The sequence below is a fragment of the Brachionichthys hirsutus genome, chromosome 22, assembly GCF_040956055.1.
Source record: "Brachionichthys hirsutus isolate HB-005 chromosome 22, CSIRO-AGI_Bhir_v1, whole genome shotgun sequence".
Lineage (NCBI taxonomy): Eukaryota > Metazoa > Chordata > Actinopteri > Lophiiformes > Brachionichthyidae > Brachionichthys > Brachionichthys hirsutus.
This window is the reverse complement of record NC_090918.1, coordinates 2,371,120-2,391,875: the sequence shown is the minus strand read 5'-3', so window position 1 is coordinate 2,391,875 and position 20,756 is coordinate 2,371,120. Positions and strand designations below refer to the sequence as shown.

Sequence of the window (20,756 nt, the reverse complement as noted above, 5' to 3'; positions counted from 1 at the left end):
GTTTATTGTGTGTGTGTGTGTGTGTGTGTGTAGTCCCTCCTGGCAGCCACCTGCGAGAGTGAAGTGCAGCGGCTTGCCTCTCGCAAGCGGAGGCCCCTGAGGGTCGACGCATTAGAGAGAGAGAGAGAGCGAGAGAGTGTGCGGCGTGGACGAGAGTGAGGCCACGCCGCTCGGGCCCCTGGGTATTTATTACAACCAATAAAAGGCTGATTTACTTAGCATTTACATGTTTAATGCAAGCAGCCGGCACACTCTACGATGGAGCTCACTGAACGCAAACACGCACACACACACACACACACACACACCTCGCGGTGCACCAGCGCCAGCGTTTTACAGTTTAATTACACGATTAGGAGCGGCATCCAAAACGCTGTCGTCTTCTAAAACAACCGTCCACAAAGTGTCCCTCTCCATTTACATGTGACCCTGGAAAGCCGGCTGGCTGCAAGCAGGGAGGGGAGGACGATAATGAAATGCATGTTCTCTGATTTGAATCCAAATGTTAGAGATAATTTCTCACCCAAATTAGAATAAATATGGCTAAAAAGACGGGCAGGCAGGAGGGCGGATACGAGGCAGCGGTACCCTGCAGCAACGCTCTGGTTTTTTGCTTCTGTTGAAGTCATTAAAAATGCTTTTATTTTGAAATGACGAGGTTTTATGAAGTCACAATAACCTGCAAGTGGTTTAGAATAATTGAGTTGCTGTGTGCGGAGCCCGAAGCCTCGGCGTGCCTCGTGGAGAGGACTTCCTGCTGCGTGCGAGACAGAAACGTAGACGCTCCGAGTGGATGACAGGCTAGTCTGACGCTAAGCTCCGGCACAGTACATGAGAAAAGTGGATTGAACGGTTGACACTGGAGCCAAAGACACAAAGTAGCGACAAAGCTAATCCTCCGCGTGTCAGAGATGACGGCGAGAGACTCGCCAGCTTCACACTCAGGCGGCACAAAGCCGAAGGGCCGGCGGGTTCGGCACCACGTTCAGAGCCAGTAGATGGTGGTGAGGATAAAACAGGTAACATTGAGATGCTCCATGTGCACTGTGTGTGTGTGTGTGTGTGTGTGTGTGTGTGTGCGTGTGCGCATCAGCTGACTCCCAATGCGTTTAACAAATAACCACAATTTAGCCACGCTGCCCGAGGAGCCGGCGCCATCACTTCACATTACAGTCTCCACATTACGCACACACACACACACACACACACACACACACACACACACGCGCGCTTGTGGCCCTGCAGCGAGCCACACAGCGGCGCTCATTACCTCTGAGACGCCGCTGGTTTTTACCTCCAACACATTTCAGCGAGCACGTCGCACGCCGATTTACCTCCGACAAACGTACGGCACGGTGCGAGACAAAACGACCGCACGCCGGCAAACAGACGAGGCAGCCGAGGAAGGCTGGGGGGGGGGGGAGACATTTATTTCTACATTGTCGACGTTGAATTTTGGAATGAATCGTGTTTTATCTCTGCAGAGCAAAATGCTTTGATTCTTCAGTTCCTGACGCTCCCGATGAGCGGCTGATTTAAAAGTCATATAATTAATAGCTAAAGGAGGAAATATGAAAAAAAAGAAACCTTCAGTTCTGAGCCTTTAAATTTCAAGACAGTTGTCAGTCACGCTGTTCCCCGTTGCTTAGGTTACGGCACAATCTGACCCCCCCCCCCGCGTGTTGCTATCTGTCTACGTGTCTTACCTTTTCAGAACGTCCATTGTTGAGGCTGAGGTTGCTGACGGCAGCAACCTTGGCGTCGAGGACCTGCTGCTCTCGCTTCAGCTGCTCCTTCATCTGCCGGGCTTCAGCGAAGGCCTTGCTCACCGCCTCATGGTCGCTCAGGTAGGCTGTGGAGGACAGCGATGACAACAAGTCTGCTGAGACAAAGCCAGAGACACGGGGGGGGGGGGGGGACAGAAAGAGAGGATGATCAATTCATTTGGTTGTCCAGTGTGCTTCTGGTGAATGGCTGTGTGTGTGTGTGTGTGTCTGACCACTTGGCCGGTGAGTTGTGCATGTGAGTCAGACTGTGCCCCCCCCCTGGCCTAGCCTCGCTACAAGCCGCTCGCTCGCTTCACCTGCCGTCAGCCGGAAGCAGGAAAACAGAAGCAAACTGCCCCCAGCAATCGCCGTGGGGCCGCATTAAAGCAACCGTCTCGTCCAATCAGGATACAGTTCTCTCTCCTATCGAGATGCGCAGGTGAAAAACGTCCTGCTAACTTCTCCATCTGAGAACATCTGTCCCGCCATCGAACACAGATCAGATCTCCTCCTCGTGGCCTCAGCTTAGATCCCGATGAAGCATCTGCTCTGATTGTGTGTTTGTGTGCGTGCGAGGTCGTGCTATCAGTCGCGTTAGCTCTGAACAAAGAGCTGCTGCTGGCTTATGGGGCCTTTATCAGCGCTAATCCGCAGCGCTAATACCATCTCAGGCCAGATTACCATCTTCAGATTGGGAACGACAGAGCCGTGAACTCTTTCAGAAGTCATAACCGGAAAATCTGGATGTGAGGGAAACCCAAAAGAAAAACCGGTGTGTGTGTGTGTGTGTGTGTGGAGAGAGCGGACAGAGGAGGGAGTATGGAGAGGGCAATGTAATCGGGTGGCAGTCAATTTTAATCTGGAGTCAAAAACAAGGGAGGGGAACAGATATATATTCTTGTGCTTGCAAATGTGTGTGAGTCTCCCTTCAACTGACAGCAATGTCATCCATCCAGACAAGTGAATGTGACCCAAATACAGGCGGCGGAGGCACTCTCATTCTCCACACACAAGTTTTGTCTCTCCCTGAGTGCCAAATCTCTGCAGACAGGCGTAATACAACGGCACTCTGGCCGGGAGGTCAGTGGGGGGGGGGGGGGTCTACACAGTCTCATGACAGGAGCAAAGACAAATGTGTGATTGTGGCAGAAGTTAGAGGCGCCGACAGGCCTTCAGTTTAGTTTCAGATGGGTAGATGGATGGATGGATGGAGAGAAAAGGTAGGAGGGAAGGAAGCACGCCTCAAGGTCAGGAGGTTTCAAAAAAGAAAGGTGAAGTGTGGAAGCGGCAGGCAAACTGGAACGTAGCAGACGTCAGTGAAAAGAAGGGCGAAGCTGCAGATACAACATCCTCAGCAAGCGTTAACTTTAACGCAGCATCAGACGAGTCACGCCTTCATGATGAGGAACGAAGACGGCCTCTTTCACACGAACCAATCCCCATCGTCAATGGCAAAATGATACTTCAAATTTAAAGGGAAATAACTTTTACATAATTGTTAGAAAAATGTAAATCAATTCCATCTGATGCCTAAAAAAACATTTTTTTTAAAGCTTGCAAATCAACGATTATTATTACGATTATTATTATTTATTTACCGGTACATGCATTCTTATGTTAAGTACTGCACACATTAACGTACGATGGTCAGTGTAAATACTCGAGATATTTGGAGATATTTTAAATGCATCATTATTCAAATAGCAAGTGTAAGGTTTGTGTGTAAATAGATTAAAATATTACTGACATTTAGTGGCACAGAATTATGAATAAAAATATATAGTGTCATGTTAAGTACAGCTACATTAAAACATTTGCATTTAGTTACATTAAATGTAATTGTATTGATTATACAAAACCTCTAAAGTCAAAATAAAACTGTTTAAAAGGGGAAAACAATGACAACACTTAAAGAGTTAATAAAAAAAAAAAAAAACTTTAAAATATGTTCAGGTAACTTTGAGCGGAAGAAAAAAGATGAAGCCCCCCCCCCCACACACACACACGCACGCCCACATCAAAACGGCCTCCTCTTCACCCTTCTCTGATTTGTCTGGCCCCTCCATCCCCTCTGAACTTGTCACGGGGATCCTAACACGACTCCAAACTAATAATACATGCGCTGGCGAGCGGCTCACGTCAGTGGCAGCAGATGGGACTGTGAGCTAACTGGGATCTGCAGCACGAAACACGCAGGTCTGCACACACAAATAATTCAGCAGGGATCACACACAAACTTTAAACACTGTAATCCATTTTTCTGAACAAAAAACATCTGGGACTGCAAATCCACTAATCTGATATTAAATCCTGCGATTTGTTGAAAAACAGTGAGATTAGCCAAGAAGTCAGGAAAAAAAAAATGACTAACTCCATATAGGAGGAGGATGTGGGCTTGTGGGCTTTTGTGTGTGTTTGAGTGTGTGTGCCGCCATTGTGTCATTAATGCTGGGTGTTTGCGCTGTCCTGGCTCATGTAAGAGGCTTGTCTAATCTCATTGGTGATACCTCCTGTCTGTCATGCGCTCCTCTCTTTGTTATTCCCCCGCTTCATCGCTCAGGAAAAAAAAAAAAGTGCTAATCCCCATCCCTCATTCCCGCTCCCCTCCCCTCCCCTCGTTCCCTTCGCTCCTATGTCTCTCTGTCTCTTTCAGCCATTAATAAACGAATAACAATGAAGCAGCCCGGAGGCAAATAGCGACACGGAAAAGGAAAAACACAAACACACCAATTATAGCTCGTTACATATGTGTAATATTTGAAATATCAGTGCTGTGTGAAAAATGGATTAAGAGTATAAAATGGTGATGCATTGATGACACATTTTATGTATGTGTGCATATGGCCGGGTACGATTATGCTACTGGCACTAGCGACAATGGCAACGCTGCAAGAAACACACTATTCTTGTCCTCCGCACTACCAGCAAGGCCAGTAGAGTAAAAAAGAAGATGCATTCACACATCTGTTGGTTCTGACATTTGCTGTATGTTTGTGGGGACGTACAGCTGCATTGAGAATTGGGGCTTTGTGGCTGCTCATGAATGCATCGCTGTATAAACCTAAAGATAACATCCCTATTTTTAGCTTGAACTAAAATAGCGTGCTTGATTGAACATCATTCTGGCAATGTCTGAATAATTTGGGGTTGCTAAACCAAAACTAAGCTCCTAGATTATTATATTATATTAGTGAGAACAATGTTGTGAGATCTCTCTACAAACAAAGAGACAAAGACTTGAACCTTTCCGTCGGCGTGTAAGTCCACTTACCAATGGAGCTGACTCTGGCCGGTGGTCCTCCGATGCTGGAGGGGGCGACAGTGTGCTTCATGGAGGTGGCGTGGCCCAGCTTGGTGGCGGCAGCAGCAGCAGCAGCGGGGACCTGTGGGGAAGTTGGGGGGGAGTTGGGTGACTTGCTCTCGGATGCCTTAGGCTTGGCCGACAGGTTCAGTGGCTGTGCACCCTCACTGTCCTGCAAAAACCAAAACAGCACAGTTTCGCCTGCTGTGACCACCGTAGGAATTTGGAAGAGGGAGTCAGAGGGGACTCGCGCCCCTCCCCCCTTCCTCGCGAGACCACTTTCAATTGACTCTCAAACACGCGAGTCCATGCACAGCGATCTAAGACGACACGGTGCATGCCACTGCCCTGGTCGGCACAAACAGCACAAAGGTGAACACCAGAGACTCACATGCAAATAACGGACAGAATGGAGCCAATCCATGCACATGCATGTGCACAAGCCACATGCAGGCTCCAGCAAACATGCACTACGATGCCGCTCTTCAACATGCGCCACACAAGGCCAGGGGACGGGAGGTGTGTGCGACACGCCGACGTCAGAGGGGGGAGAAACGCCATGAAATCATTCTGAAGACGTCGCTCTCTGTTTTCACAAAGAATAACACCTCGTGAGATCGTCTTTACAGCTGAGAGGCATCGCAGCGATTCAAACAGCAGCCAGAACAGAGGCCTGCCTGCCCCCCCCCCAGCTGGAAGAAACAAACCCTTTCATAACTTATTATAACATCGCAGTGGCGTTAGCACCAACGAGTCTGTAAAGCTACAGTCAGCCATTCATCTGGCTGATACCCTCAATGCAAACTGTAAGACAACAGACAGCAATAGGAATCTGCATGTGACGCTTGGGGGGGGGGGGCTGTTATCGGGTTGATCGTCATAGCAACACCACCCCTGCTGATGACCTAATCATGTCAGGGGAAGTCGAGGAGAATCCTGTGATAGGAATGAATTTTATTAAAACGTTGCATTTACAAAGGCGGACACAACATCAGCCCCCCCCCCCCCCCCCCCCCCCCCAGTAGAGGTGCACAGCGACAGTGTCTGCGGTTCAGCAACACATACTTTTATTACAGTAATGCACTAATTAAGGGAGAATTTATACCGTGAATTGAGACGCAACCATTTGTTACAGGTGCGGTTTGACTTTAGCTACAGAATAAAGAGACTTCTCTTCCTTATTTTCTGGTCATTAGTCTAATTGTTACTTAGGCGGAGCAGAACCTGCAGCACAGAGCAAGATCCAAAAAGAGTAAGCGCCGTGTGTGTGTGTGTGTGTGTGTGTGTGTGTTATATCCACTCATTAAGGCCGACTTTCCCCGATTCCCACTCCTTGAGTCGTACTAAGCCTTATGAGCCTCTCACAACTCAATTAAGCCCTTCCAATTAAGCTCCAACATGTGTGTATGTGTGTGATCACCTCCTTACGTATGTATATGTGTGTGTGTGTGTGTGTGTGTGTGCCTGTGCGATGAGGCCTAACCGGATTGTCCTTCATTAGGGGGGTCTTTTTAAAAAAACCGGCAGACCCCCCAAAGATGCCTTCAGTAAGACAATGGGCCGGAGAAGAAGAGGAGAGAAAGGAGGAGCGAGAAACTGAACGGCACAGTCTCAATCCTGACCCACATTATGGTGGGTTTTGGCTGGGAATACGTCTGGATATTTATTACAAATAGATAACGCCTCTGCCTCTTGTACAGTGGATTGGGGGGGGGGGGGGGGGGGTTGTCTCCCCTCTGCGCCAAGCCAAATCCCGTGGTGGGACGGTGGCCAACCTGCATTATGCCAGCGTGGAGGAATTAGTTGAGACAGCGGAGCTGAGCGCCTTGGACAGACTTGTTTATGTGTGTGTCACTGCAAGACATTGTTCAACAAGCCTTAAATCTCATGACTGTGTTCACATGTGTGTGTGTGTGTGTGTGTGTGTGTGTGTGTGTGTGGCCTGTAAAGCCTCTGAATGGCCTGGAATCTAGAATTAATACAATTGCTTTTGTGTCTCTTTTGGCTAATGAAATAGTCTCCAGCTTTGAGACTGAAAACATGCAGCGAGACAGAGAGAGACAGTGTGTGTGTGTGCGTGTGTGTGCGTGTGTGCGTGCGTGTGTGTTTCGCCTCTGTGGATGCTGACGTGTGCGAGCAACATCAAGGTTCTGCATCTAATCACGGGAACTGACGGTTCAATTAACAGGACAAGTGTGTGTGCCACTACCATTTATCCTGGGCAGGTGTGTGCGTGCGTGTTTGTGTGTGTGCGTGTAGTTGAGTGTGGACCTTTGTGCCGCTCCTCTTTCCTTCGCTCTTGCTTTCCTTCCAGCTATAAGTGACTGTTTGGATATTCATTATATTGTCACATCTAATTCTCAGAGAGAGACAGACACGGGAGCGTTTGTTCGCGTGTGGCATCAGTTCAAACGCTGACGCCTTCAGTATGGAAATGCACATCTGCACCGCAGGCTGTGGTGCTGATGCAACTCGGCTCTGACGGTCTCATCTTCATCTCCTGACTTCATCCTCAGATCACATGAGACCGAGAGATTGATTTATTGTCATTCTGAATTGGTATTTCCCACGTTTTGCTTTGCGAAACCTTTCAATTGTTCTACTTTAACGGTTATTCAAGGTGTGTTGTAGTTGTGCTATGCAATCTCAGTCAATTCCAGATTAGAATTGTAACCAAAATTGTAATTTAATCCCTCCAAAGAAAATATATCAGTTTGTTGTGTGTATATCGCAAAGCCAGATGTAAGAGATGGGACACTCTTCTCTCCATTTTAGCCCCTCTGCATACCTAAAATTAGCATATTAAGCAAAAAATACATTTAAATCTTGATAAATAAATGTTAAAACAAAAATATCAAACAACTATTTATCTAGTACATACCAGAGATGTCTGCATCTACAGATCCACTCGTTCGTATAAGAAACCTACTCACATGTTGCAGTGATTTATGTGTGTGTGTGTGTTTGTGTAAAAGGGCGGCATGGCGTCTTCTTCAACACCTGTGAGTGTGTTTGTGTGTGCCCGTGTCTCACCCGAGGGTAAAGCACTTAAGCAGTGTGTGCCTGAGTCCAAACAGCTGTGAGCAGAGGCAGACAGCACGTCTCTAAATGACTAGAGACCTGAGATAGCGTCCACATAGGGGGGGGGGGGGGGGGGGGGGCACGCCTCTGAAATATACATGTCACTCACCCATGAAGAGAGAGAGAGAGAAAAAGAGAGAGAAGTTTGTCTCAAACAGTGTGATTCCACAGGGGAAGCAACACAAACACACACAGCGGCGCGATCGACCGGCCGGTTTGGCTCCACGGGGGCCCGTCAGGTGTCGTGTGGGGCCACTCCCCCAGTTTGCCACTCCTGCTGGACTGGGGAGGCCACTTCACCACCACCACAGCCCAACTCCATATATATGGTAATACAAGTGCGACGGTGGGGCGGGGGTGTGTGTGTGTGTGAGGTGTGGGGAAGGGTTGCTGGACAAGGAAACATAGGCTGAAGCTCTGGAGTCAACTGTGGAGTGGAGAGGAGAGGAGAGGAGAGGAGAGGAGAGGAGAGGAGAGGAGAGGGCAGACTGATTTTTGATGATTGTGATGTGTGACTTCAAACTCTGTATGCATCTGATCTGGTGTGTGTTGATTTGTGACTGACCACTAGACTTAAGGGGGGGGTCCTAAAGTGGGCAGATGGCAGCAGGGGGTACGGGGCGTCTGTGTGTATGGCTCAGGGAGGGGGTGGAGGAGCAAAGGTTGGCCAGATATTCATAGAATTCCACTTCGATGGAGAAACGTCTTCCCCTCAGCCCCTTGTTGTGCAGTCAGCCGAGAAAACGGCGCCAACACCAATACATCCTAAACATCCGCCGCCACCATGACCCAGCTGGAGTCCGGTGATAAAGTTGACCGTGAGGGTCCAACTTTGTCCATTTATTTGAGGAGCTGACCATTAAATCAGGACACTTGTTTGACTGAAGGAAGACAAGGACAAAATCCAGGGTGCAAAGCAGCCTTCAGACAAACTGAGACACATTTTGAGCCCATGCAGTGAAACACAACATCATCCAGGCAGGCAGGTAGGCAGGCAGGCAGGCAGGCAGGCAGGCTGCCGCTCTGCTGCGACACCAGAAAGGCCAGGGTACAAATACGAGACTGTCCTGGTCATTTAGCTCGAAATAAAACGTCCCTGCAACAAGTTTTTCGGTGCATTTTCAGACTGAAATGCTTAAAGGAATCAAATCGGAACAAAAGCGACAAGAATCTGAAATATTTGATCACAACTGGCATTTCTGGTATTAAACGGAGACACTTTGCTGTTCCCCTTACCTTGGTCTTGTGTGTTGGAGGGGGGCTGCGCCCCTTGTCGCTGTGAGGGTGCGTGTTGGTGGGTGGGGAATGTGTGCCCAGGTTGCCTTGTGGGGCCAGGCTTCCACCGTGCTGTTTAGCCCCCGGGGACACCTGCATGGCCGCAAGCTGAGCCGCATACAACTGCTGCAAGGTCAGAGAGGCAGGTAGACAGAAAGACATCACAGAATCAGGGGGGGGGGGGGACAGCAAGAAAAGACAGGGTGGGGAGGAGGGAAAGAAAGAAAGGAGAAGAAAAGGGCGGCATGAATAAATGAATACAAGAGATCGCACAAACAAAAAAGAAGATGCTGGCTAAAAAGCTCTGGAAGAAGAGGCCATTAGTGGCCCGGACTCCGTTTGTGTGACAGAGAAAGGGACATCTCCTCCGTCAACCCCCTCCCTCACCCCATGGGAGAGACGCTAACAGCCTCTCTGACAGGCCCAGAGACGGCCGCGTCCCCTCCAGGTGCATCCTGGGAGAAATACGAAAGCATTCCGGCTATCGAGGTCACACCGGAGAGCTAGGCTCTCGCTCAAGGTGGGAAAAAAAAAGTGATGATGGAGAAGTAAAGGAGAGTAAATCTGTTAAGCTGGGACATGCCAGAAGTGTCTTGTGCCCCTCCAGGGTTTGGAGATGCTGTTAAATAGTCTAAAGTTTAGATTTACATGACTACTGTGTGGAAGAAATGGCTCCACTTTCTTTTCTATGTATTTAATTAATTTCCAAATTAATAAAAGCCTTACGTCTTGAGCAGCAATGGTGAGAACGTACTGCGGAATATTTATGTAATACCATTGTATCACATAAAACTGTTTCTGGCCAGTATTTCTACAGCAACAGACACAAGTTGGAAGGAGCTTCAGTATTCATAATCACTTCTCACCATTTCTCTATCTTCCACCTCATGCGATGCTCCATTCCTTTTATGTCCGCTAATACAAATCTCCAAGACGCGATTTTGTTTTTTCGGAATTGTTTTTCCCCTCCTCTGAAGAGCAACAGAATGGTTATTTAGCAAGGAGCCACTGATGTGCCGTTTCTTGAATACTTATAATTGTTATTATTTATTTCTGGTGGAAGATTTTTCTGGAAGAGGACCATGCTTTTCTTTTTCTTTTTTTTCAAGTTTAACTTCCGTCCTTCTGTCGGCGCTTGGCCGACGGCCACCGGCGTCAAACAAAGGCTGGTTTATGCAAATGGACAAGGAAGAGAGATGCTGTCACTGCTAGCTCTCTCTCTCTCTCTCTCTCTCCATCTGTTTGTACCTCGCTCTATCTCTCGTGACAGCCACATTAGCTCTGACTCTCCTCTGCTATGTTAAATAAAGACATTTATCTTTCTTTACACAAACAAGGGGGGGGGGGCATTCAGACTGCCAGCGCACATTTGGAAAGAAACTCGTATCTGGATGTAAAATAATCTCCGCCTGACTGTCACTCACGTGTAGCAACAACGATATCCAATGTCCAACCCGGCAACAACAACTCGATTTACAATACTGCGCTGCTTTGATTGAATTGATTTTAACTTAACTTAACTTCCCCTCAAATGCGATCCTTGTGACGACAGCTGAGTCTCCACGTTGAAGAAGCACTGACATTTGAAATTGAGGTCACAGACATTTTACAGTTTAGAGCTTCATTATCTCCATAGATGATTCATTTCCTGCACCGTGCAACTGATGTTCCAGGCAGCATGCAAGAAGAATGCTTTATTTACTTCACCGCTGTACCAAAGGCATGGGGGGGGGGGCGGGGGGGGCAGCAATACTTTGCTTTAAAGAAGTTATGGACAGCACAAAAACAACTTGCAAAAGTTGAGAGACGGAAGAAAACATTCCGAGTCGATGCGGCTCAAACGTGCCATTTCCATGCGTCCTATGGAAATGCTTTGGTTGCCGTTAGTTGACAGTTAAAGCACAGAAACGAGTCAAAAGTTTGAAACGCTAAACCCAAAGTCAACACAGGCAGAACTTGATGATCCAAGTTGAACCAAAACGAAAAGTGTGTGATCCATGTCATGAATAAGATCCTGATTGCATGGTTAAATGTAGCTTATAGTCATATAAATATGTTCTGCCTCCATTTCAGGTGCCAAATGACAAAACGGGATTTCTGAGGGTATCGCGAAATGCTTCAGCAGGAGACGGTCCGGATACGGGAGCGACACGACGGCCACGCGAGGACCAGTGGAGGCCGATGACATCATATCAGCCTCCACTTGTTCATTTCTCTTCAATTAGCTGCACCGAGGCTCCTGGAAGAGAGGAGGAGGAGGAGGAGGGGGAGGGGGCGCAGCCAAGCATGAAGACCCCTCACCCTCCTCTCCCTTCCCTACCAGCCAAACCCCCTGGCGAGTGGACCACAGGCAGTGTGTGTGTGTGTGCGTGTGTGTGTGTGTCCTGCCATATTCGGACCAGCGGTTCAAAGGCCTCTTTATTTGCGGAGTGAATTGAGTTCCATTACAAGGCCAGCTCCCATCACTCAAAGGCTGCTCAATGGACTGGCTTGCTATGACACACGCACACACACACCTACACACACACACACACACACAACAGAGGGCAGAGGCACTGGAGCGCGCCCAGAGCATTGCCACAACAACATGCATGTCAACAAACAGGAAGTGACAGTGCAAAGCCCCCTAGGGTGACCAGAGGACACACACACACACACACACACACAGCAACACGATGAGTGTATTTGTGTGTGGAATCATAGCTGCAGTATGAGACTGAGGAATCTTAAATGTCACTTGCAAGCCAGATGTAAATGTAGAGCTGTGTGTGTGTGTGTGTGTGTGCTGTGACCTCTTAATTTCAGTGTGTGTCTTTTCAGCAACAAGATGGTTTATCCATGCTTTCACACAGCAGGTGGTCTTCTTCAAAGTCTTTTCCTTTCAAATACCAACATGTGAAACGCTAACTCCACCAGATGGCCTTAAACAGCCTTTCAGCGCTCGTCGTTCGGCTGCACGCCATAGAGAGACTCGGTTTTATGCAGGATTGGCTGATTTGGAACATGATTCTCACATACTTGGTGATAACCCCCCCCCCCCCCCACCCCCCGACACGTATGTGAAGAACGCCAAGAGTAAAGCGAGGAGTCGACAGGTAGCCTCAGAATCTTGAAAGACAAGAACGCTGCATTTAGTGCTGCTCTGATTGAACACAAGGAGGTGATGGTGTGGTATTAGACCTATTGACATTGTGTGCTTGTGTGTGAGTGTGTGTGTGTGTGTGTGTGTGTGTGTGTGTGTGCTCACATAAACTGCATGTTCGGTCGGTCAATAATCTGCAGCTTTAGTCAGATTACATCTGGTCTTTGTTGTGAGATCCTCCCAGCAACCAGAGCTGGATTGTTTACACGGACACTGATTCTATGGATCAAAATGGATTCTCCTCTATCTGTCTGTCTGACTGATTTCCTGTCTGTCTGCCTGATTTCCTGTCTCTCTGACTGTCTTTTTTTGTCTTGAGCAGGCTCATTGACATCTACTCGGGCCTGTTCGTCTTCTTCTGATTTTATTCCTGATTGAACTCTGCAATAAACAACATAAAACCTCCCTAGAGAGAAGTACAGAGCGATCAAGGGTAAATAAAATGCTAAATAAAACTATTAGAATGCCTTTCGTATAACTTTATTGGCACAGCCGCACGGACGAGGACACACACAAACAGCATCAAATGTGAAGTTTCTTCTGGAATAAACCTCAGAAGAACGGTTTATTTGTAGAAATGTTATGAACGACGCTTGAACTTCAGTAAAAACCAAAACATGAATAAGTAATTAAGCAGGTATTTAAAAAAAACAATTACAGCAGATTATATAGATTTAAACATCTTTTTCCTTTACTCATTACGTGTTCGGAAGCGGTTAGCCAGACGTTGCCTAACTACTCTACTGCTTATTGATTCCATATTGATCCCATGCTGCTATCACAAAATGGCATTTCCCTGCAACGTGCACAAACAAGCCTTCAGGGCCATGAAGGAGAAACCAACAATGAAAGCACTTCTCACTGTTGAGAAAATGCTTTCCTGCACTCATTCCGTCTCCCCCAGATAAGCTTTTATGGAGAAACGAGTTGCTCAATTGATTTCTCATTTACCTTCTGTTATCCGTCCCAGTCTTCCCCCCCCCCCCCCCCTCCCCCCGTTCCTTCCCTCCCTCCGCCTGCCCGGTGTTCATCCGTCCATCTCTGCGGTGTACAGTGCGGTAATCCAGGACAATATGTTCCAACATCTGTCTCTCCATATGATGCCGTTGACCCTCTTTACACCACACACACTCGTTTAATCTCTCACACATCCACACGTTTCTCCTCCAGCCGCCATCTTTCTGTTCATCCTCTTAACTGATCGTCCCTCTGAATACTTTTCTCACACCTCCACCTGTCTCACCCATGTCCCTCATGTCTCGTCCCCGATGAGCAGCCTTTACTTTGCTCTCCTTTCAGCTCATCGATGTTACGTGGATGATATCAATGATATCGAGGGTCAACAGGGGACCAGATTAACAGCCTCTCTAATGCACAATGACACACTCATCCCCGAGATTAAGATACTAAATGCCAAACTTGAACGCTCCAAAGCCTCTCTTGCTTTGAAAACTGTCTGGAGGATTCTGTGTTAAGCTCCCATTGACTGTAAGTGCTAAAAACTTAACAGAGCTTTACATCAACCAGAGCTTGACACATTTTTCTAAGAACTGCACTTACCTCAGAGCCGTTTCAATTTCTCCCTCTCTGTCATCTTTCTCTGCAGTTTTAAGGAAAAGGCTGCTCTTGTGTTTCTGTATATTTCGTTGAAATAAATACATTCACTTTATATATAAACGAGCTCCAGTGATTATCACTGATATATAGGCATGCACACTTACACATTAGGATGATGAAATGGTTTCCATGTCAGGAAAGTTTCATCAGGATGGTTTGTAAGTGGGAAAGATTTACTGATTTGGGGACCCTCCTATATCGATGTATGTAAGCTGGAGCATATATGATGCAAACATGTCAAAAAGCAATGTCTTGAATGCAACCAGGAAAGTTCGTTATGTACCATGTGTGAGATGTTTTCATTTTCCTCTAAATGGGTTCAGCTGAATCCTCTTTGACAAGCCCACTATGTTGCCGTGGCGACCTGAAGCCCAAGATAACTGTCACGTTTTTTTTTTTCTCTCGGCGACGGAGCGGCTCCTTATCAAATGAGGGCGCAGCAACGATCCCAAAGGAAATCCATCCGCATCGAGACATCTGTACTTTGTGTTATCCTGGGCAAATCCGTTTCGTTCTGACAGACCTTAATCTCAGCGTGTTTGTGTGTCGGACACAGCGAGGATTGCGAGAGACAAATCTGCTAGTGAGATGTGTTTTTTTATGCTGATTGTGTCCTCTCAACCCTCCCTGATGGTACACAAACAAACAAACAAACAAATGAAAAAATCCAATTGCAAGGTGGACAAAGCCGTTGAACTGGAGATTGAGTGAGTCCGAACATATGGCGCCGAGATTGGAGCTGTGATAACAGCACACACACTCACACACACACACACACACACACACACACACACACACACACTGAGGACAGCGGGCCTTATTCTCCGTGACAGAATTACACAGCTACTGTAGTCGCTGGCATATGGGGCAGTACGTCTGGCTGACAGGTGGAAACATATTACACCCTCTGCCTCAACATTAACCCATATTTACAAGAAATAGAAATAGAAATATTTTATTGTCATTGTACAACGAGATTAAAATGGCATGCAAGCCCTGGTAGCAAACATTCACCCATCATTTGTTAAACGCATGAACGCTAAAACAAAATGATGTTCCACAAGGATTGTGTGTCAATGCATGTGTGTGTGTTTGTGTGTTATTTGAGGGCCCAGTGAAGACTGTTACTGACTGGAGGTTAATGTGCCTCCCCAGGAGATGGGGGGGGGGGGGGGCACAGCCCGCATGGATCTGAGTGGACGTATGTGAGGTCCAGTCCTGTGTTTGTCTGTGTGCATCTGGACACACCAACGTGGACATGCACAAAGACACACACAGACACTTATTCTAAATATGCAGGCAGGTAAAAAGGCTGAATTCAGGCGTGTCCCTCAGACCGGTGTGATGAAGATGTAGAATATGATACAGTAATACCTCGATATACGAGCGTAATTTGTTCCAGGACCGGGCTCGTAACTCAAATCACTCGTATGTCAAATCAATTTTCCCCATATAAAATAACTTAAAACAATTGAATCCGTTCTGGCCGTCTGAAAACACTAAAATCAACGATAATAATGGAAAAGATACTTTTAATTTATATGATAAATGATATACAGTATTACTGTCATTTAAAATGTGGTTTTATTGTGAGTTTTACCTTTGAGACAGACGGTAGCGCTAACAGCGCTAATAGCGGCATACAGTGAGAGGAGGGAGAGGGAGGGAGGAGGAGGGGAGTACCTGAACTGAATGAGTGAAGTGGGGGGGGGGGGGGGGGGGCTAGGCTCCACTTGTCAGTTCTGTGTGATTTGAGCTCTGACCATAAAGATCAGGTTTAATGGGGGGGGGGGAGTCGCTGTCAGGTTTATGGATTTATTCCCAATGGGATGACCCGAGGGTAAAGCAAAACGGAATGTTTTTACTGAATGTTTCTGGTTGTTGTTTTTGGGCCGTGCTGCTGCTTCTGAGAGCTGATGTGTAGATCCTGCGGTCTCACCTGGAGCTGAAGGGGTCCCAGACCCGGTGTGGCGGCGGCGGCGGCGGCGGCGGCTGCAGCGGCCATTGTTGTGGGGATGAGCTGGAGGGGGTAGGGGTCACCTGAACAAAAGCAACACATCCTGTTAGCGCCAACTCAATGTCACCGATTGTTTTAGCAACTCTATGCTATCCTTCATCTTCATTCTATCTCCTCTCATCCCGCCTTCATCTCTCTTTCTCTCGTTCTTGTCCCCCCCCCCCCCACCAACACCACCTGATTCCCCCTCCACAGCTGTTAAAGCCGGTCTTTGTGCGTGCTGTCGGTAGGACCTTAATAAAAAGGCTGATTGTGTGTCCTCCTCCTTAATACCCCTGACAAAGAGCAGCGAGGTGAGCGGATTCTGATAAAGCCGGCCCCAGCGCGTAATTAAGAGCCGCCGCCGATTGCTGCTCCCTTTCTCCTTTTTTTTTTTTTTCACCCTAAAAAGCCCGTTCTGCTTTGTTGGGGCGAGAGCAGCCTCCGGTCTCTCACTCCTTCTTGTGTCCTTCCTGTTGTCATCTTTCTCTCTTCACAAGTTACTCTCCATGTCCATCTCTGTCTTCAACCCCCCCCCCTCCCCCTTTTGTCAGGACTGATAAATCAGAGCTAGATAAATGAGTAGGGAGGAGGAGACGACAGACGTGCGGAGAGAAAAGCAAGGTAGAAAAGGACGAGTGCGGATTATTAGCGACCAGGTGCAGATAAGCAGTGCTGTAATTACACCGAGAGAAAGGGAGAGAGAGAGAGAGCGTTAGAAATGAGGTGAGGAGGGGAGTGGCTGGTGAGGAAGGGCAGATAAAGTTCTCAGGGCTTGGCCTTGCATTTTTGACCTTAACCTTCGGCAGAGCTCTGTATCGGTCTGCTCTGCATGCACGTAGCCGCATCACTGGGCGTTCGACAGAAGGCAAGACTTTCCTTATGACATATTTTCCCATATAACTCAGTTATTTAAAAAAAAAAAAAAAAAGAAATAGCTGAGACATTTTCTCCAGCAGCAACAAACGGCAGGAGGGATTAAAGAATTATTTCAGGCCTGTGTATTCTAGGAGAGCGCTCTTTTCTCGTTGCTCCCTGGACAAACATAAGCCGGGTGGATATTTATGGTCCTCATGGGGGGTGTCAGAGTAACAACAGAAAGATGGACGGAGAAAAGCAAACATGCTGCTCTTGGCTTGGGGATAGCGACCTCGGTGGGCAAGGATCAAATGCCTCAGAGAAGACAAAGATTTAGTTTATATTTAGTCCTAAAATTGATATCAGGATGATGCCATCAGGGAGATCAGTCTTAAAACTTTAAATTTGGGACACCAAGTCTGTCTCATGAGATTGGAACGCAGAGTTTGAAAGCTGTGGCCATTGTGACCGAAAAATGTCAGCATGTCTCGGCCCCAACTGCTTTGTTTTTAATATTTCTTCTTTGAAATCCATGCTGCTCTATGAAAGCAGAAAGCTAAAACACTGGAAGACCACTTCCTCGTATCGAAACTATTCGCAATCACAAGGAAGTGATCATTTGTACAACTTCTACGAAAGGGTATTCTAAAACGCTGTAAGCGGGGAAAAAGTGAAATAGATGAGCTCCAACATGTTTCAGTGTCTCGGATGATGGACAGCATGTGTTCAACAAGTCCTTGCTGTGAAGACGGGTCCTATTTAGAGCTGCAGTACAACTTTGAAAGTTGCCAGAGAGTTTTCTCAGGGGCGGCCCGGCCCGGCGGCGCGAGGCAGGGAAAAGACGAGCCCACCACTTGATGGGGTATTTACGTGGGCAGTGGGCGTTGGTGAAGATGGCACTAATTGAAATGGAATGGACTTGTTTGGGAAGCTGTGAAACTCTAACGGGGTGGGGGGGGGGGCAAGTGTGCACCCCCCTCACGTATATCTGTGTCTTAGTACTTCTTTCTTTTTGTGTGTGTGAGTATGTGTGTGTGTATTTGTGATACTAAAAAGCAATCTCTTGACGTTTGTGTGTGTGTGTGTGTGTGTGTGGGCTGTGTTGGAAACATGTTCTGGCTGCGTCCTGTGTTAATGTGAGGAGAACCTGGGGCAGGTCACATTACCACCCTCCCCAACCCCTCCTCTGCTAAACCCCCACTGTGCATTTATTCCCAGCATCCCCTGGCAAGCGCTCGTCACTCTTTCTCTCTCTCTCTCTCTCTCTCTCTCTCTGTCATGGTAAACAACACATTGCCACACAGCCAGAGTGCGAGAGCCAAAAGAGAGAGGAGGAAAAAAACAGGGAAAAAGAAAAACATGTCGCGTATTTTGTTGCTTTTTGAACATCAAAAAATAGACAAGACAAGAGGAAAGGGCCAAAAGCACTGAGCGAGAGGGAGAGATAAAGAGAGAGATTGGAAGTGTAAACAGGAAGGGTGTATTTGGACGGGTTTCCCTATTAAAAGAGCGATGTTGTTGGAAGGGCGAGTCTTTGGGGAAACAGTCGGATTGGACTGTGTGGGAAAGTCGTGAGGCTCCACCTTGCTCGGGGGAAAAACATCACTTCTAAAAAGCGATTGCAGACTCAGACTCGTTCCTATTTACGGACGCACGCGCGCGCGTGTGGATGACACTCACTGCAGCCGGGCTTGTAGTTGAAGCCGGGGGGCATGAGGAAGCCCTGCTGGGCCGCCGCCGCCGCCAGAGTCCTCTGGTCCGGAGGAAAGACCGGAATCATCAGTGGAGGGAGCTGACCCTGGACCTGCTGATGAAGGTGGGAGAAGAGTTGGGGGGGGGGGGGGGGTGATGAAGAAGAGGAGGGGAGTGATGGAAAAAAAATATCAACATCTTTGGCATCTCATTTAAGCACCTGAGGATGATGCTAAATATACCACTGTGTACGCGCACGCACACACACACACACACACACACACACACTTCTGGAGTCATGACAGTTCACAAAACTCTTACAACTCTTGTTCTTTTATTTGGAAGATGATGTTCTCCCCTCATAATCCCCCTTGGAGAAATAAATAGCATAAACACATGGACGCAGACGCAAATGCACAGACGCAACCCTCTGTGCGCGTCCATCGGCAGAGAGCCATGCGACTTCACAAGGTTTCCAGGATTTTAAAATGAGAAGCTAAAAAAAAAAGCTCCTCCGATGGGCGGCTTTGGCAGGGAGAGAGGGAGGGAGAGAGAGAGAGAGAAAGATAAGGATACAGAAAGAAAGAAGTAGGAGACAGATGGTTGCACGAAGCAGTGTTCTGCCAAAAACAACGCACAAAGACACGCATGTGATGGAGTGACTGACAGTTTGAGAGGAAAGGAGAGGAAGTGAGGAGGAGAAGATTGGGAAAAAGGTGAGACAAGGAGGAAAATAAGGGATTTGATTGTCCTGTCAAGAGCTGCAGCGGGGGTTTGATGGCAGAGCCACGCATTTGAAGGAAGAGATGAAGCTCAGGCCAAGTTTGAACAAGAAAAACGTTGTTTCCATACTGGGCAACGTTTGGGACGCATCATCTCTTTAACTGTGGAGCCGCGCAAACATCGTTTGCATTTATGTTAACTAATTAATCAACTTGCTTTTGTTGAAACATAATGTTTTCACCTGTTTTTGAGATCTCTGGGCATGATGCACGACGAAGACGAAGAAGAGGAGGCAGGCTCTGCAGTGGCAAAAGCTTTAATAATAATAATCTTCTACTTCTTTTTTTATCGGTTCAAAAATACAAGTGTCTGGATGTAGAGCAGAACACACACATTTTTTTTATTTAAAATATTTCATGTTTGTAATGCCATGCAGCAGATAATATAGAAACTAGAACTCTACACGGACTCTATGTTGATGAGAATCGACCCCTTTAAGCGAGAGCCCAGACCAGCTCCACAGGACTCTGACTCTTGGTTCCCTGCTCACAGCTCATCTCCTCGCCGCTCTGTCCTCCTTCTGCCCCCGTTCACTTTGCCAGGAGGGCATCACCGCTATAACTGAATGAGATCATGGGCAGGTAAAAGCTGTTTGATGGTGGCCGTACAATCAGCAGCAAGTGGAGGCTCCGCGGCGCGATCAGGCTACATCTCAGAGATACGGCTGCTTTTCAGCGCTAGCGCCGCGGTGTGTGTGCTAATGCCTGCTCCTGTACCTCCTCCCCCCTCTTTCTCCTGAGTGTTGACACGCTGCAGCCAGGATCACTGTAATCAAGCTATCGCTGCACAGGGGAATAGCGCTCCCTTCAAGCGGCTCCTGTTCCCCCCCCTTACACCAAAAAGCAATAATTACTACACCATTTTGGTAAACCGTAAACCGCCGTGCCGCACGATCAGAAGGGAGAGGCGTTCCAGCGTGGTACTCGGACAGGACCCCCGCAGGGACGAATCACAGACAGAACAGTTCCGCTTTGCCTTTCAGGCCTAATTGGACATATGCTGGAGTGGAGCTGGCGAGCAATACTGTAATGTACCATAGGGAGGGGGGGGGGGGGGGAGGAGAGGAGAGGAGAGGAGAGGAGAGGAGAGGAGAGGACAGGAGAGGACAGGACAGGAGAGGAGAGGAGAGGAGAGGAGAGGAGAGGAGAGGAGAGGAGAGGACAGGACAGGACAGGACAGGACAGGACAGGACAGGACAGGACAGGAGAGGAGAGGAGAGGAGAGGAGAGGAGAGGAGAGGAGAGG

At 47.8% G+C, this 20,756-nt stretch overlaps 1 protein-coding gene across 1 annotated transcript in view; it reads right to left on the bottom strand.

Moving 5' to 3' along the window:
• Positions 1–1,589: 1,589 nt before the first annotated feature.
• The window catches only part of sox5 (SRY-box transcription factor 5), a 47,888-nt gene continuing 28,721 nt past the window's right edge, over positions 1,590–20,756 (bottom strand). The window contains exons 5-10 of the mRNA XM_068755481.1: positions 18,717–18,843; positions 16,122–16,222; positions 9,385–9,549; positions 5,038–5,239; positions 1,707–1,882; positions 1,590–1,601 (exon numbers count right to left, since the gene is read on the bottom strand). Coding sequence (XP_068611582.1) covers positions 1,590–1,601; positions 1,707–1,882; positions 5,038–5,239; positions 9,385–9,549; positions 16,122–16,222; positions 18,717–18,843 — 783 coding nt within the window. The remainder of the gene's footprint in view (positions 1,602–1,706; positions 1,883–5,037; positions 5,240–9,384; positions 9,550–16,121; positions 16,223–18,716; positions 18,844–20,756) is intronic.